The sequence below is a fragment of the Oncorhynchus mykiss genome, chromosome 18 (assembly GCF_057628025.1).
Source record: "Oncorhynchus mykiss isolate SJ-2025 chromosome 18, ASM5762802v1, whole genome shotgun sequence".
NCBI lineage: Eukaryota > Metazoa > Chordata > Actinopteri > Salmoniformes > Salmonidae > Oncorhynchus > Oncorhynchus mykiss.
In genome coordinates this window covers 56,346,440-56,364,474 of record NC_143039.1, presented here as the reverse complement: position 1 = coordinate 56,364,474, position 18,035 = coordinate 56,346,440, and the positions used below count along the sequence as shown (strand labels likewise).

The 18,035-nt window shown below is 44.3% G+C and overlaps 1 protein-coding gene across 14 annotated transcripts in view; it reads left to right on the top strand.

The window, feature by feature from the left end:
• The window catches only part of LOC110496838 (receptor-type tyrosine-protein phosphatase U), a 274,942-nt gene that overhangs the window by 97,389 nt on the left and 159,518 nt on the right, over positions 1-18,035 (top strand). For all 14 annotated transcript variants that reach the window (XM_036952978.2, XM_090208832.1, XM_090208831.1 and 11 more), the window contains exon 2: positions 6,920-7,048. In XM_036952978.2, coding sequence (XP_036808873.2) covers positions 6,920-7,048 — 129 coding nt within the window. The remainder of the gene's footprint in view (positions 1-6,919; positions 7,049-18,035) is intronic.

Here is an 18,035-nt window from a genome sequence, read left to right as displayed (position 1 = left end):
ATTTTGTAGGGGTTGGATGGTACGTGTGATTCTAATTGATATGCCACTGTTGGCGTGGAGTTATGTGTCATCAGAGATGGCAGCGGTCGGTGCGTCCTTCAGTCTCTGATCCTGAGGCAGTCATTAAGTTGAAATAACCAATGTCCTTTGAGATGAATCATTCCCGATTGAGTGTTTTAGTTATTCACATTTGTAGTTAGAGTCACATTTGTTTTAACAGGATTATAAACTGTTGCCAGGAAATAGTGTGTGGGTGGGGGGTGGGTTAGAGGAAGAGATAAGGAAGCTTCAGGATTTAGTGTTTTATCTACAGGGTCTACAAGCTGGGGATGTTGTTCAACATTTTGCCTCTCATACCTTTAAAGTTCAGAGGCATCTGTTCTTAGAGGCATCTCTCTCTCTCTCCCTCCCCCCCTCCCTCTCTCTCTCGCTCTCTCTCTCTCTCTCTCTCTCTATCTCTCTCTCTCTCTCTCTCTCTCCATCTCTCTCTCTCTCTCTCTCTCTCTCTCTCTCTCTCTCTCTCTCCATCTCTCTCTCTCTCTCTCCATCTCTCTCTCTCTCTCTCTCTCTCTCTCTCTCCATCTCTCTCTCTCTCTCTCTCTCTCTCTCTCTCTCTCTCCATCTCTCTCTCTCTCTCTCTCTCTCTCTCTCTCTCTCTCTCTCTCTCTCTCTCTCTCTCTCTCTCTACTACCTCTAAGACATGTCAGCAGCGACAGCTAGGGGCTTAATGAAGGTATTTTGGGCCCATTCCAGCCATGTGAAAGGTAGCCCCATCGGTGTGTGATTCAATGTTTTCAATCTGTATGTTTACAACCTGATCTGTGTGTGTGAGTGTGTGGCCGTGTGCTATCTGTTCAATTAGCTAAAGACTAATGGCTGCCACATGGGGAGAGAATGGCACTTTGGTTGCTGTTGTCTCTGGACAGTTTAAACGTCAGAAAGTGCTCTGCTATCACGGCTCAGGCTAAGACCCAGATGCAGACACAGGAGGCGGATAGTACGAGTCTCAGAGTTTATTACAATACAAGGGGCAGGCAATCGTTAAGACTAGAAAAAGCAAAAACTAGAGTACAGGAACACGCTGGTAGGACTTGATGGGACAAGACGAACTGGCAACAAACAGAAAACGCAGGTATAAATAAACATAAGGTAATGGGAGACACCTGGTGGGGGATGCAAACAATCACAAGACAGGTGAAACAGATCAGGGTGTGACAGCTGCTTCTGGTGTCACGTCACCTTTATTTCCTTTGTTTTGTCTTTATTTAGTATGGTCAGGGCGTGAGTTGGGGTGGGCAGTCTATGTTAGTTTTTCTATATTTTCTATTTCTGTGTTTGGCCTGATATGGTTCTCAATCAGAGGCAGCTGTCTATCGTTGTCCCTGATTGAGAACCATATTTAGGTAGCCTGTTTTCCGTGTGAATGTTTGGTTTTGGTTTTCGTTCGTTCACTTTATTGTTTTGTATTTCAGTGTTCAGTTCAGTTCGTTTCATTAAATATTACATCATGAACACTTACCACGCTGTGCTTTGGTCCTCCTCTCTATCTCCAGACAACATCCGTTACAGAAACACGCATCACAAGAGGACCAAGCAGCGTGGTAACGGGCAGCAGCAGCAGCGGCCGAAAACACAAGACTCCTGGACTTGGGAGGAGATTTTGGACGGCAAGGGACCCTGGGCACAAGCAGGGGAATATCGCCGCCCTAAAGCAGAGCTGGAGGCAGCGAAAGCGGAGAGGCGCCGGTATGAGGAGGCAGCACGGCAGCGCGGCTGGAAGCCCAAGAGGCAGTCCCAAAAATTTCTTGGGAGGGGGCACACGGGGAGTGTGGCAAAGTCAGGTAGGAGACCTGAGCCAACTCCCTGTGCTTACCGGAGAGCGAGAGGGACCGGGCAGGCACCGTGTTATGCGGTGGAGCGCACTGTGTCCCCGGTGCGTGTGCATAGCCCGGTGCGGTACATTCCAGCTCCTCGTATCGGCCGGGCTAGAGTGGGCATCGAGCCAGGTGCCATGAAGCCGGCTCTACGCATCTGTTCTCCAGTGCTTCTCCTCGGGCCGGCGTACATGGCACCAGCCTTACGCATGGTGTCCCCGGTTCGCCAGCACAGCCCAGTGCGGGCTATTCCACCTCGCCGCACTGGCCTGGCTACAGGGAGCATTCAACCAGGTAAGGTTGGGCAGGCACAGTGCTCAATAGCTCCAGAGCCGTCAACCAGCTGGGAGCCGCCGGAGCCGTAGGCCAGCCGGGAGCTGCCAGAGCCGTCAGCCAGCCGGGAGCCGCCGGAGCCGTCAGCCAGCCGGGAGCTTCCGGAGCCATCAGCCAGCCAGGAGCTGCCGGAGCCGTCAGTCAGCCAGGAGCTGCCAGAGCCGTCAATCAGCCAGGAGCTGCCAGAGCCGTCAGCCAGCCAGGAGCTTCCAGAGCCGTCAGCCAGCCAGGAGCTGCCAGAGCCGTCCTTCACTCCGGCGCTGCCGGAGTCTCCCGCCTGTCTGGCGCTGCCGTAGTCTCCCGCCTGTCCGGTGCTGCCGGAGTCTCCCGTCCATCCGGGACCCATGGCTAGGGTCCCCAGTCGGAGGTCGGGGGGGGGGGGGGGGGGGGGTTTGAGGAGGCGGACAAAAACTGTGGTGAAGTGGGGTCCACGTCCCGCGCCAGAGCCTCCACCGCGCCAGAACCATATTTAGGTAGCCTGTTTTCCGTGTGAGTGTTTGGTACACACCACACTGTTTTGGTTTTCGTTCGTTCACTTTATTGTTTTGTATTTCAGTGTTCAGTTACTTACCACTTACCACGCTGCGCTCTGGTCCTCCTCTCTATCTCCAGATGACATCCGTTACATCTGGTCTGTTTTCTGTTATTAGTAAACACACATTCATAATTTATTCTTACAATCCTTTCCACTGTTAATTTTAGCAAAAATTACAGAAGTTTGTCATAATTTTGTTCATGTAAATATTTAATTGGATTACTCGGCTCAGACACACACACACCTTAGATACATACAAATGCACAAATGACTGTTCTAATTGCATGGGCTAGGCTTTACGTTGCATGAAAAGCTCATTTGGGCACATTGTGTGTGTGTGTGTAGCAGAGGAGCATAGGAAGGAAGAGTTAATGAGGGAATTCAGTGGAACGTATCTGATGATGGTGACATTCACTTCCTGAAACCAAGCAAGGCGTCCTCCATGGAGGAGATACTTTTTATAAGGCTAAGCCATGGGTAATGCCTTCCCTCTCCTCCTCCTCCTCCTCTACTTTTCCTTTCCACAGCCTGAGCAGCGGATGGCTAGCACAACAACCAGCAATTAAGCTGCTTACACACCCGGAAACACACAGCTCACTGGCGGATACAGGGAGGAGGGGACTAGGGGAAAAGGGGATGAGGGCAGGGACAGGGAGGAGATTGGGGGGGATATGTGTTAGTCAGTTGGAAGAAAAGGGGGAAAGTAGTCCCCAAATTAGCAGACGCGTCTCCCTTAAAGACCAGAGGAGAAAGAGAAACTGTCTTGGTTGTTTATTGCAAAGGGAATGCTTTCTGCCAGGCTACTGTTTCAAACAGGATAAAACTTAGTTCAAATTAAAAAACAAAACAGACGGGTTTCCCAAACAGAACACAAAGGAGAACAAGGGCGACTGGTGTGTGTGTACGTGTGTTTCGGCCAGCTAGGCGGGATGCCTTTTAAGCAGGGTCTGGCATAGATTCAGAGTGGCTCTTTAACACGAGTCCTGTTCAGTGTTCTGCTCCTGCCAAGGCCTAATATGATCAGTTAGCACGATGGCAGCACGATGGTGTAGCCGGGGACAGCTAGCTTCCTTCCTCCTCTGGGTACATTGACTTCAATACAAATTCTAGGAGGCTCATCGCTCCAACCCCCTTCCATAGACTTACACAGTAATTATGACAACTACCAGAGGAGGTCCTCCAGCCCATCAGAGCTCTTGCAACATGAACTTACATGTCCACCCAATCAAAGGATCAGATAATTAATTTAGTACTGAAAGCATAAGCTACAGCTAGCTAGCACTGCAGAGTATAAAATGTGGTGAGTAGTTGACTCAAAGAGAGAGAAAAACAATAGTTTAACAGTTGTTTAATAAATTAATATCTTCGAAAATGAAGGAGAAGCAAGAGAGAAATAGAGAGAGAGAGAGAGTGTTATTTTTTCTCTCACTTTTTTTCACCTTCAGTTTCACTTAACGTTACTTAGCTAGCAAATGCAGCTAGATAGTTTAGCCTACTGAAACACCCAGCTCAAACAAAATGATCCTATGATAGCTAGCTGGCTATGACTTCCACTGGAACCTCGTAGAAAGAGGAGGAAGGGAAGTGCTACTAAGGTACACAATAGTACATTTTGGTAGATAGAAGGTGCTCTTTGGTAAAAGGGGTAAATTGGTCATCAAAAAGAAAGGAGGACCAAGGCACTCTTTATATAATTAATTAAAATGCCTTTATTAGTATGGCATGTTCAATAGAAACAACGTTTTTTTTAAACCGACATGTTTCAGCTGCATGGCCTTCGTCAGGGAGTACACAAAACAAAAAAAAAGGAATACAATGTCCTCTTTTGAACAGCTTTTCCAACTAGCCCTAATTGGAAGAGGGAGTGGTTAATGACATAACTTTAGCTAATATTGTGACAATGATGTAGGTTGTTTGTAGATGTATCGCTTGGATAATTAGAGTATCATGTAGTAGCCTAAACCGCTGTTACATTGAACTGGGTAAATGGAATATGAATGACAGTCATCCAATATGCTGTAATAGAAGGCCAAAAAGTTTCCTCATCTCAAATGGCACTGACCACCACTGCTATGCACAATATGTCATGTAATGTATTGTCCATTATTTGGGCATAGTAGATATGCAGCATTTAGTGATTGTGTTTCATGTAGGACCATTGTGTTCTCGGTTATTATGTAGCTGCTGGCTTTAAAGCCTGTGGTTGATATGATTAGAGCTGAGAGAGGGTACTATGAATTGGGATGATGAGCTTGACAGGGTGGTAAAGGTCACCTTCACTCACTGTCTGGCTGAGAGCCCCCCCCCCCATGCACACACGCATCCTCCCCGCCATCCCCATCAGCTGTGATGGTGCCACGACCTCCCTCCTCTGGCACCACCGCCACCGCCTGTCATCTCAGCCCTATTTCAGTGACCTGTAGCCGGTCTGCTATTTTCACACCACAGGGCTAATGGGGCCAAATGACCATAGCTCTTTCCCAAATGGCACCCTATTCCCTATGAGCCCTGGTCAAAAGTAGTGCACTATATAGGGTGACATTTGGGATGCATCCCATTGATTCCCCAGGGGAAAATGAACAGGAGGACAAAAGAGGTACACTCAGCCAGACCTGGTCATGGGGCTCCTACACTCAGCCAGGCCCTGTCACCATTCTGCAATACCACCTAGACTACCACTATTACATGTTATTTGAACAGAAAATATGGCTTTTAGCTGGTCGAAATTTACAGTTTTTTGATGTAGGCATTTAATAGTCTGCCTGTGATGTCATGTGAGTGCCCATAGTGGCAGTGCTGCTGTTGTCCCTCTAATAGAGCTCATTATTCATTGTGTCTTTGAGAACAATTTTCTCTTACACTTCCCAAAGAAAACAGTAAAGCTACGAGGTATGGATTTTCTTTGTCATTTCATTGATCCCCTCAAAAAAGTGGTACCCGAACAAAAACAAACTCAGAAATACTCATTTTTTCAGTTATTTACTGTATGTACACTGCATGACCAAAAGTATGTGGACACCTGCTTGACGAACATCTCATTCCATTATCATGGGCATTCATATGGAGTTGGTCCCCCCTTTGCTGCTATAACAGCCTTCACTCTTCTGGGAAGGCTTTCTGCTAGATGTTGGAACATTGCTGTGGGGACTTGCTTCCATTCAGCCACAAGAGCATTACTGATGTTGGGTGATTAGACCTGGCTCGCAGTCGGCGTTCCAATTCCTCCCAAAGATGTTCGATGGGGTTGAGGTCAGGGCTCTGTGCAGGCCAGCCAAGTTCTTCCACACCGATCTCAACAAACCATTTCTGTTTGGACCTCACTTTGTGCACAGGGGCCTTGTCATCCCCAAACTGTTGCTACAAAGTTGGAAGCACAGAGTCATCTAGAATCTCATTGTATGCTGTGGCGTTAAGAATTCCCTATACTGGAACTAGAGCCTAGCCCTAACCATGAAAACCAGTCCCAGACCATTATTCCTTCTCCACCAAAATTTACAGTTGGCACTAGGCATTGGGGCAGGTAGCCAGATTAGTCCTTCAGACTGCCTGATGGTGAAGCGTGATTCATCACTCCAGAGAACGCGTTTCCACTGCTCCAGAGTCAACTCCAGCCGATGCTTGGCATTGCGCATGGTGATCTTAGGCTTGTTTGCAGCTGCTCTGCCATGGTAATCCATTTAATGAAGCTCCCGACTAACAGTTATTGTTCTAACGTTGCTTCCAGAGGCAGTTTGGAACTTGGGAGTGAGTGTTGCAACCAAGGATTTGTATGCCCTACGCATTTCAGCACTCAACGGTCCCGTTCTGGGATCTTTTATGGCCTACCACTTTGCAGCTCAGCTGTTGTTTCCACTTCACTATAACAGCACTTACAGTTGACCGGGGCAGCTCTTCAGTAATGCCAATGTTTGTCTATGGAGATTGAATGGCTGTGTGCTCGATTTTATACACCTATCAGCAACGGGTGGGGCTGAAATAGTCGAATGCACAAATTTGAAGGGGTGTCCACATACTTTTGTATATATAGTGTATATTCTTCTAGCTTGAATAGCAGGGCAATAGACTTTGACCCACAAAGACTGTTTGAGTTTTAAATTGGTTGAACGCAATGGTAAATTATTTCTTCACTATTGATGCCTTCTAATCACCACTTCCCCTCTCTTTCTTTCCCCTACAGCTGGCTGTACCTTTGACGAGGACTCCGACCCTGGGTTGTGTGAGTACAAGCAGGGACAGGAGGACGACTTTGACTGGCAGCTGATGAGGACATACAACTGGCCACACACCTCCCCAGACCTGCTGCGAGGTAAATCTCAACGCTCTTCCAATGTGGTTTATAACCTTAGGTCTTCATCTTCTTATATTTCTGATTCAATTAATTTAATTTCTGATGTATGTTTTAGCAAAGGATCCCAGAAACTCTATCCCCTTGTCCAAATGCACACTTCACAGTGCCACAGCCATACTCTTTGTTGTGGATTATTGGGACAGTTGGACTATGTTGTTTGGGCCTAAGGCTGTGGCGGTCATGACATTTTGTCAGCTGGTTATTGTCATGCAAAAGACTGCCGGTCTCATGGTAATTGACCATTAATTAACATGAACAACTTTAGTGTTCAAAGTGATCATTTGAAACAGGCCCTATAAGCTAGATTTAGAGTTATTTGGCAGCTTTAGTTGTGAACGATACAAAACATTAGAATGTCTTAGAAATCAAAATATGGGCTGCATGGTGCAACTGTTGGCTAAGATGGTGCTCTGTTCCTTGCCTCAGGCTGCACAGCTGTTCTCTCATCAAGTGATCATATTTTCACCCATCAGACTATTCTCAATTTAATCTTGTCTTTACTAATATATCAAATTCGTTTTAGAATGGCCCATTATCAAATGGGCAGGAACAGGGGTAGAGGAAAAAGGACATGTCATCATATACTCGAATAGCGAATGGAAGCTGCTCGCTTTCCTGAGGGTCCTTTTTTCAATAATGCTAGATAGGCTACTTCGGTTTTACAGCAGAGCTGTGCTTAATATGAGCAGCTACTGAAATAAATATAAGAACACTTATTTCACTTCATGCACCAAGCACTGCTTGAGGAACTGCTCAACAGGTGGAATTCCGCAAAAACTGTATGGCATGGGCTCGCCAACCTTGTTCCTCCACCTACCCAGAGCTTCATTTGGGAAACCAAGTGAAATCTGTTTGGGAAAATCCATAGTAACATGTATTCGCAACAAAACATATTTCACTAAACTGTTGTCAGTCTGTCTGCGTGCTCAATAACTGAATAAAGGAAAGGTAATGTGTCAGCCTATTAATTATGAAAATACAAAAAATGCCCAATTACTAGGCTATTCAAAATCATATATAAATTCACTATCATTGTAAGCTAACTGTGAACCAACAGCAACACTTACACTTGTGGATATACATTTTGGAGCCTCACTGTCAAACATGGTGGTGGCAGCATCATGGTTTGGGCCTGCTTTTCTTCAGCAGGGACAGGGAAGATGGTTAAAATTGATGGGAAGATGGATGGAGCCAAATACAGGACCATTCTGGAAGAAAACCTGATGGAGTCTGCAAAAGACCTGAGACTGGGACAGAGATTTGTCTTCCAACAAGACAATGATCCAAAACATATACAAAATCTACAATGGAATGGTTCAAAAATAAACTAATCCAGGTGTTAGAATGGCCAAGTCAAAGTCCAGACCTGAATCCAATCGAGAATCTGTGGAAAGAACTGAAAATTGCTGTTCACAAATGCTCTCCATCCAACCTCACTGAGCTCGAGCTGTTTTGCAAGGAGGAATGGGAAAAAATGTCAGTCTCTCGATGTGCAAAACTGATAGAGACATACCCCAAGCGACTTACAGCTGTAATCGCAGCAAAAGGTGGCGCTACAAAGTATTAACTTAAGGGGGCTGAATAATTTTGCACGCCCAATTTTTCCGTTTTTGATTTGTTAAAAAAGTTTGAAATATCCAATAAATGTCGTTCCACTTCATGATTGTGTCCCACTTGTTGTTGATTCTTCACAAAAAAATACAGTTTTATATCTTTATGTTTGAAGCCTGAAATGTGGCAAAAGGTCGCAAAGTTCAAGGGGGCCGAATACTTTCGCAAGGCACTGTATTTTTGCTTGCAATAAACAATTCAGAGACTGGCAGATTAATACTTTTCTGTGGTTTTTGTGACCACGTTCTTCTTGGGATTTCGCTTGCTGTTCATGTTCTGTTATAGTCACAGACATTATTCATATACATGCATATACTATATTCCTGGCATGAGTAGCAGGACGCTGAAATGTTGCGCGATTTTTAACAGAATGTTCGAAAAAGTAGGGGGTAGACTGAAGAGGTTTTAACCAGGTAGGCCAGTTGAGAACAAGTTCTCATTTACAACTGCGACCTGGCCAAGATAAAGCAAAGCAGTGCGACAAAAACAACAACACAGAGTTACACATAAACAAACGTACAATAACACAATAGAAGAATCTATGTACAGTGTGCGCTAATGTAGAAGAGTAGGGAGGTAAGGCAATAAATAGGCAATAGAGGCGAAATAATTACAATTTAGCATTAACACTGGAGTGATAGATGTGAAGATGATGATGTGCAAGTAGAGATACTGGGGTGCAAAAGAGCAAGAGGATAAGTAACAATATGGGGGTGAGATAATTGGGTGTGCGATTTACAGATTGGCTGTGTACAGGTACAGCGATCGGTAAGCTCCTCTGACAGGTGATGCTTAAAGTTAGAGAAGGAAATATAAGACTTCAACTTCAGTGATTTTTGCAGTTCGTTCCAATCATTGGCAGCAGAGAACTGGAAGGAAAGACGGCCAAAGGTAGTGTTGGCTTTGGGGATGACCAGTGAAATATACCTTCTGGAGCGCGTGCTACAGGTGGGTGTTGCTATGGTACCAGTGAGCTGAGATTAAGCGGGGCTTTACGTAGCAGAGACTTATAGATGACCTGGAGCCAGTGGGTTTGGAGACGAATATGTAGTGAGGGCCAGCCAATGAGAGCATACAGGTCGCAGTGGTGGGTAGTATATGGGGATTTGGTTGTGCAGCATGAGGGTATGTTAGGCAGCATGAGTGAAGGAGGCTTTGTTGCGAAATAGTAAGCCGATTCTAGATTTGATTTTATATTGGAGATGCTTAATGTGAGTCTGAAAGGAGAGTTTACAGTCTAAGCAGACACCTAGGTATTTGTAATTGTCAACATATTCTAAGTCAAAACCGTCCAGAGTAGTGATGCTAGTCGGGTGGGAGGGTGCGGGCAGCAATCGGTTGAAGAGCATGCACTTTTCCTAGCATTTAAAGCAGTTGGAGGCCACGGAAGGATTGTTGTATGGCATTGAAGCTCGTTTGGACGTTTGTTAGCACAGTGTCGAAAGAAGGGCCAGATGTATACAGAATGGTGTCGTCTGCGTAGAGGTAGATCAGAGAATCACCAGCAGCAAAAGCGACATCATTGATTTTTACAGAGAAAAGAGTCGGACCGAGAATTGAACCCTGTGTCACCCCCATAGAGACTTCCAGGGGTCCGGACAACAAGCCCTCCAACAGGCCCTCCGTAATCCAGTCCATCCAGTATGCATAATAATACAGTCCACACTCAAAGGTGATTACACGCATTTGTTAACATTTTGAGTATAGGCTAATTTTGTTTCAGGCTTGGATAGTTTAAGGTTTTGATTGAGCCTAATTTAGTATGCTAGCTAGGTTTTGAAACAGGAGGGAAATAGAACTGTTGATTTGAGTATGCTATCTGGTTTACTCTTTGGTATTACATGTAGCTGTTAGTATGCTAGCTGTTGTACTTTTGATTAGAGCCTAAGTTAGTATGATAGATGTTGTACTGTTAATTTGAGCGTACGTTAGTATGCTAGCTAGGTTTTGAAACAACAGGGGGTTGGTGCCACCTTAATTGGAGAGGACGGGCTCATAGTAATGGCTGGAAGGGAATAAATGGAATGGTATCAGACGGATCAAACACATCATTTCCAAGGGATCAATGGAAGGGTATCAAATACATCAACAACATGTTTTCCATGTGTTTGATACCATTCCAGTCACTCCATTCCAGCAATTATTATGAGCTGTTCTCCCCTCAGCAGCCTGCTGTGTTTGAATCAGGAAAACAGGAAAACAGGCCCAACATTTCCATTAGCTCAGAGTCAGTTTCCATCATCCCCACACCACCAGGTGGTCTCTCTGCATGTGATCTATCGCTGTGAGTTAGTCATGCTTCAACAGGGGGGCCAAGCCTCGTTCCCCACACACACACACACACACACACACACACACACACACACACACACACACGTTTGTTTAACTATCTTGTGGGGATCAAAGAACTGATTCCCATTCAAAATCCTATTTTCCCTAAACCTTAACCGTAACCCTAACCTTAACTCCAAACCTAACTTCTAAACCTAACCCCAACCCTAATTCTAACACAAACCCTAATTGTAACCATAAACCAAACAAACCCTAAGCCTAAAATAGCCTTTTTCGTTGTGAAGACTGGTGAAACATCCCCACTTGTCTGTGGACTTCTTGTCCCCAAAAGGATTGTAAAACCAAACACACACACACACACACACACACACACACACACACACACACACACACACACACACACACACACATGGGCTCTGGGGCCCTTACCATATTACGTGCACATATTTGCTGCAAACATACAATATGCATGTTTATTTAAAGCTTCCTGCCACCGTAGCGGGAAATGGTGTGTATGAGCTTCTCCACGCCTCAGAGAAACTGTCCATGTGCTTGCTCCACATGTTATAATGGGATAGTTGTGTGTGTGTGTGTGTGTAGCGTAGGAAATGGGCCCTGCAGAGCATCCGGATTCTGCATAATGCATCTGCTGTGTTATTAAACTGATGTGTTATTGTTTCCACTGTTTTGGGCACATACACACACCTTTCTCTGCTCCGGAGGCAGAACGGGTTTCGTTAACAAAATCCCTCCGTAGGATTGGCTGATTGGACATGGGTCACTGCTGATTGGGTCACAGTGCTGATTACACTTCCTGGTCTTCCTCAGGGGCCAGTAGTAGTAAAAACACAAACATTTTAATGTTCCTTTTTTATCTCATTTGTATCTTCCGATGGGTTAAATGTGGGATTGAAGTGGAGTCTGTGCTTGTGTGTCTTTAAAACGTTGAAGTGGGTTGCTTCAGTTATGTCTTTGTTCATCATCACAGACACTTTCTCTCTCTGGGATGAGAAATGAAGACTATATGAAATCAACTACTCTGTTGAGGGTTCTCCATGCTAAGTACCTATTGTGGGGGCTACTTGAGGCAGCAGCTAACAACCCACAGCGCACAGGATAATATCACTTGATAGACAGACGACATTTTAGACAATTATTCAAGCTGCTTTGTGAGAGTGTATTTATTTATACATTTTATGTGTAACAGTTGGTATCCATTTTCGGAATTTAAAAATGTATGTATGTCATTAATTGTGGCCCTTTACTGGTGTTAAAGTAACACACATTGTCAAGTGATATTTTTAAAAATGTTTTCTCTGTGAGAAAATTCAACCCCATTCGTGGTTGGTGTCTTTCATGAAAAGATCTTAGAGTATTTATCTTCAAATATATCAACATATCAACACTGCATCTATAGCCTTAACCACTGGGGATTTGGTTTTTGTGGTACTGTGAATGCTACAGCACATCTCTAACCAAGGGTTTGAATTCCTCCAGAGCCGCTAAAGAGACTCTTATTGAGACAACAGCTTGGTTTATCTACCGGACACTGCTGCAGATTCATAATATTGATCACAGACCTAGAGACCACCAGCACACCAATGACGTGGAAACACTGCAGCGATGGAGAGAGGGAGATAGAGAGAGAACGAGGGGGAGGTAAAGAGAGAGAACGGCGGGAGAGAGAGAAGGGCAGGAACGAGAAAAGGGGTGGGAGAGAGAGAAAAGGGCGAGAGAGAGAAAAGAGGGAGGGAGACAGGAAGCAAGACTATAGTTGCTGAGTATAGGGGACATTACTGTCCCCTCCATACCCCTCTTCAGAGGCATCATACCCATTAAAACTGAGGATTTCTGCATCAATGTTTGGGATTAAAATATACAAAATACTGTATACTGAGCAAAAATATAAACGCAACATGCAACAATTTCAATGATTTTACTGAGTTACTGTTCATATATGGAAATCATTCAATTGAAATAAGTTAATTAGGCCCTAATCTATGGATTTCACATTACTGGGCAGGGGCGCAGCCATGGGCGGGCCTGCGAGGGCATAGCCCCACTCCACAAAGGGCTTTATTGCAGACAGAAATACTCCTCAGTTTCATCAGCTGTCCGGGTGGCTAGTCTCAGACGATCCCACAGGTGAAGAAGCCGGATGTGGAGGTCCTGGGCTGGCTTGGTTGCACCTGGTCTGCAGTTGTGAGGCTGGTTGGACGTACTACCAAATTCTCTAAAACAACATTGGAGGCGGTTTATGGTAGAGAAATTAACATTAAATTATCTGGCAACAGCTCTGGTGGACATTCCTAAAGTCAGCATGCCAATTGCACGCTCCCTCAAAACTTGAGACATCTGTGGCTTTGGGGTTGTGTGACAAAACTGTACATAATGGCCTTTTATTGTCCCCAGCACAAGGGGATTTTCATCAGCAGGGACTGGGAAACTGGTCAGAATTGAAGGAATAATGGATGGCGCTAAATACAGGGAAATTCTTGAGGTAAACCTGTTTCAGTCCTCCAGAGATTTGAGACTGGGATGTAGGTTCACCTTCCAGCAGGACAATGACCCTAAGCATACTGCAAAAAATAACACTCGAGTGGTTTAAGTGAAAACATTTAAATGTCTTGGAATGGCCTAGTCAAAGCCCAGACCTCAATCCAATTGAGAAACAGTGGTATGACTTAAAGATTGCTATACACCAGCGGAAGGAGCTGGAGCAGTTTTGCCTTGAAGAATGGGCAAAAATCCCAGTGGCTAGAGAATTGCAGCTGTAATTGCTGCAATTGCTATTTGCTGCAATTGCTGTAATTGCTATTTCTTGTTTGTTTCACAAGAAAACATATTTTGCATATTTAAAGTGGTAGGCATGTTGTGTAAATCAAATGTATACAATGATCCATTTTAATTACAGGTTTTAAGAAAACAAAATAGGAAAAATGCCAAGGGGGTGAATACTTTCGCAAGGCACTGTACATTAAAAGTGATTTTTATACTCCAAAGTGATGATTTGAATGTACAATTGATATCAATTTGTTTGTAAATGTTATTAGAACATCACACATAGATGCAGTTGCATATTTGTTGTGCATTTTGTTGTAGAGAATTCCAGCTAATGTTAGCTAGTAACTTACTGTGTCTGGTGGGGGGTGGGGGGTTGTATATTTTGTACAGTGCGTGACTGCAGAGTTGAATGGTGAGGTGTGCATTGCATGACCTGCAATTTAGTGCTGTTTTTATCAGGTACATTGTGAAAATATTATATTGTAATTGCTGTAATATTTTGGTAACTACTGTAATTACCCAACGAACAAGCACCAAAGCAGTGGGTGTGAGTGCAGGATTGGATGGGGAGCCGTGCCTTGCATGACGTGCAATTTTGTGTTGTTTTTATCAGAATAAATCTCCATGACTGGTGCTACAAGTGGGAGTTTGTGTCGATGATTGATTTTACACAATCTAAGAAGAGTACTGTTTACACGGACACCTTAAGGTGTGTGTGTGTGTGTGTGTGTGTGTGTGTGTGTGTGTGTGTGTGTGTGTGTGTGTGTGTGTGTCTGTCGTGCTGCAGAAGTCACTGCAGCCCTTGTTCACATGCACTCTACTCACTACTCAACAAAGTGGTGGTGAGGGGCTAGCGAGGATCTTTGTCTAGAACATTCCTCTCAGTGTTCAAACGAAACGCGACACTGATCTCTCAGCAGCGCGGGGCGACATTACCCGGGCTTTCTCCCCCATCTGTCCCCCATCCTCCCCTTCTCTTCCCGCCCCTCCGTAGCAGCAGACTGAAGACAGGACGTTCCATGCACTTCACCGGCTTTGATGATCACTGACTTCAGAGTACAAAAACTACCTAGAGGTAGCAGAATGGCTCTCTGCATTTAAATGGCACATTACCAGAGTGCTATTACTCCCTGTTTGAACATAACATGACTCCTTGCCTCATTTGTATCCCCGTGTTCCATGGCTAGGTCATCTTTGAAGTATAGGTGTAGTAAATGTTTGTCCCAAATGTCACCCTATTCCCTATATAGTGCACTCCTTTTGATCAGAGCCCTATGAGTAGTGCACATCAAAGGGAATCAGTTGCCATTTGGGATGCAACCTCAGACAAGCATGTTCAGATGTTTTTTTTCATTGCCTAGTACTCTAAAGGCATCTCCAGCCTTGCTTTGTGTTGTTGTGGGACGTTTAATGAGTAAATGTACCAATCCTAATAGGGTCTTAATTTACTCTAATAACAGGATTTAATGAGCAGTATTAGGATGTTAAGGAACATTTTATGTTTTTTTCTGCTTGACAATTTATTTTTATGTTTAGTGCCCACACTGGTTGAAGAGGATCTTTTTTTAATTAGGCTATTACTTGTTATTTCCATGTTTTCCCCTTGTATAGCATGTAGTGCCCAAAACTGCTGGCAAAATATTATGCGGTAAAAAATTATAATATTGTGTAATCAATTACATCCAACCTGTTTGAGTAGAATACTTCCCTTTTTGTTTTCAGAGGAAGTGGAAGAGTTTTACTGGTCAGTTTGATCAGAATCTTCTGAGAGGGTTGGAGGAGGAGAGGATTTTTCACATAAGACAAGAGTTTTACTTGGTGCTTATCAGTCTCTGGGGAGAGTCGAGGGTGGGCGAAGACATTTACCTTGTGTCTGTGGTCTCTGTATATCTGGACTGCTTCAGTAAGTCCTAATTAAACTAGGACCAGAGCACGAACTGAAGAGGGGAAGAAATGGAAATGAAAAAGATAAAAAGAGAGGGAGGAGAGGACAACACGGAAGGGACGTGTCAAAGAGACTAGGGACCTAGACACTTTTGGAGATTGGAGACAGAGTGATAGATAGACATGGCTGGGGAGTTGAGACCTCTTTCTGTTAGAAAGTGAAGAGAAGTGGTCAAGTGGAACTCAAAAGAAGACTAAATTATAAACCGTCTAAAGCACGTTGAATGATAATCACTGGAAACAAATAACTGAAATGGCCAGTGTTCACCAGGGGAAAGAGAAGATTACAAAATAAATGGTCATTAAATGTTAGTTAGGATTTTTCTTATTGAATTTAGTATCTTTTTTTAGGGATTGTCTAAATGTAGCTGGGCATTCTGCATAATTAGGTCTTGTCGACTGTGAGCATGAATGAAATAAATCTAATCAAAAGAACAAAGCCAGTACCCCCAAACTTTCACCTCTCCCAGTCTCTCTAGAATAATCTGGAATTGGACCTGAACCATGACAATTCTCAATTGTTCCTTATTTGACAAGTTCAGAAAAATTCAGTTTCATGCCCAATGAACACAACCCAGAAATGGAACCGAACCAGGCCATTTCTCCCATTTCAAAAGGGGAACAAAGAATCTGTTCTGTTCAATCATTTACCTGTCTCCTCCTGCAATACTACAGATGGCACAGTATAGGATGATTGGCTTATGTGGAGGACACAACAGGAGTTGATTGGCTTATTATCCTGCTGAGCTCAGTGATTACCACTGGAGACGGACTCTGATTCTGTATTGTGTCTGAAGAACAGAACACACTCTCGCCATTCTTTGGAACCAGATCATTCAATATGCAGGTTGCCAGATGGAAGAATGTGTTGTAATATACTGCTTCAGTCTGCTTTGGATCAAGTTGAAACATGACTGAAAACGGACTCTAAGAAAATGAACCACCTTGTTTCTTCTTCTCTGCTGCGGCATTTACAGCCTTAGCAGGAGTACCAACCGAAGGAGTCAACAGAGACTCTTTCATAGTCTCTCTTTTCCCCCTGGTCGTGATCAAATCCTAGCATTGTGTAACTAGTTACACTGAGATAATTGAGGGACCAGGTCCTCTATAATTAACCTTACTGTAATTATTTTAATGAGTGTCTTATGAAGGGAAGCTATTGTGAGATGGTGTGGTACTGTCATTAAGGGGGAAGTAACAGCATTCTCTCAAGGCTCTCACACATCGTACCGAATGTGGATTTAGCGTTCATCTGCCGATCATTCAGTGTGTTGTATTTTAGGGAGCACCTGCTGTAGACGTCTGACTTCTGACATTTATTCACACAATTCTACATGTAAAATCAGTGCGCATTCGGTGCGTACTCTCAGCCTGCAAACTACATTATTAGCCAGATTTTTTTGTGTGTTATTATATACAGCCGGGAATAACTTTTGGATAGCAGAGCCGCGGTAACTCACCAGCATTACCAGCATTACTACCAGGAATATGACTTTCCCGAATCGGATCCTTTGTTGGTACCCTACAGCGCAATTGAACTGATTCCAGAGGCTGATCCAAAACTCCGCCGGCAGAGGAGAGGTATTTATTTGGAGTAGACTTCTAGTCCGAGTATATTACTCGCTAATGTTCAGTCTCTGGATAATGAAGTTCACAAGCTCAGGGCGAGGATTTCCTTCCCGGAGAGACATCAGGACTGTGACATACTCTATTTCATGGAAACATGGCTCTATCGGGATATTCTGTCTGAGTCCGTACAGCCAGTTGGGTTCCCAGTTCATCGCGCAGACAGGAATAAATATCTCTCTGGGAAGAAGGGCGGGGTGTATGTTTCATGATTAACTACTCATGGTGTGATTGGGATAATATACAGGAACTCAAGTCCTTATGTTCACACGACCTAGAATACCTCACAGTCAAATGCAGACTGTATTACCTCCCAAGAGAATTCTCTTTGGTTATAGTCACAGCCGTGTATATTCCCGCTCAAGCCAAAACCACGACGGCCCTCAAAGAACTTCACTGTAATTTATGCAAACTGGAAACCACATATTGTGAGGCCACGTTTATTGTACCTAGGGATTTTAACAAAGCAAATTTGAGGAAAGTGTTTCCCGAAGTTCTATCAACACATTGACTGTAGTACTCACGCTGGTAAAACACTCAGCCACTGTTACTCCAACTTCCGGGATGCCTATAAGGCCCTCCCTCGCCCTCCCTTCGGCAAATCTGATCACGACTCCATTTTTCTCCTCCCTTCCTATAGGCAGAAACTCAAACAGGAAGTACCCATGGAGTCGCAATTCAATGGCTA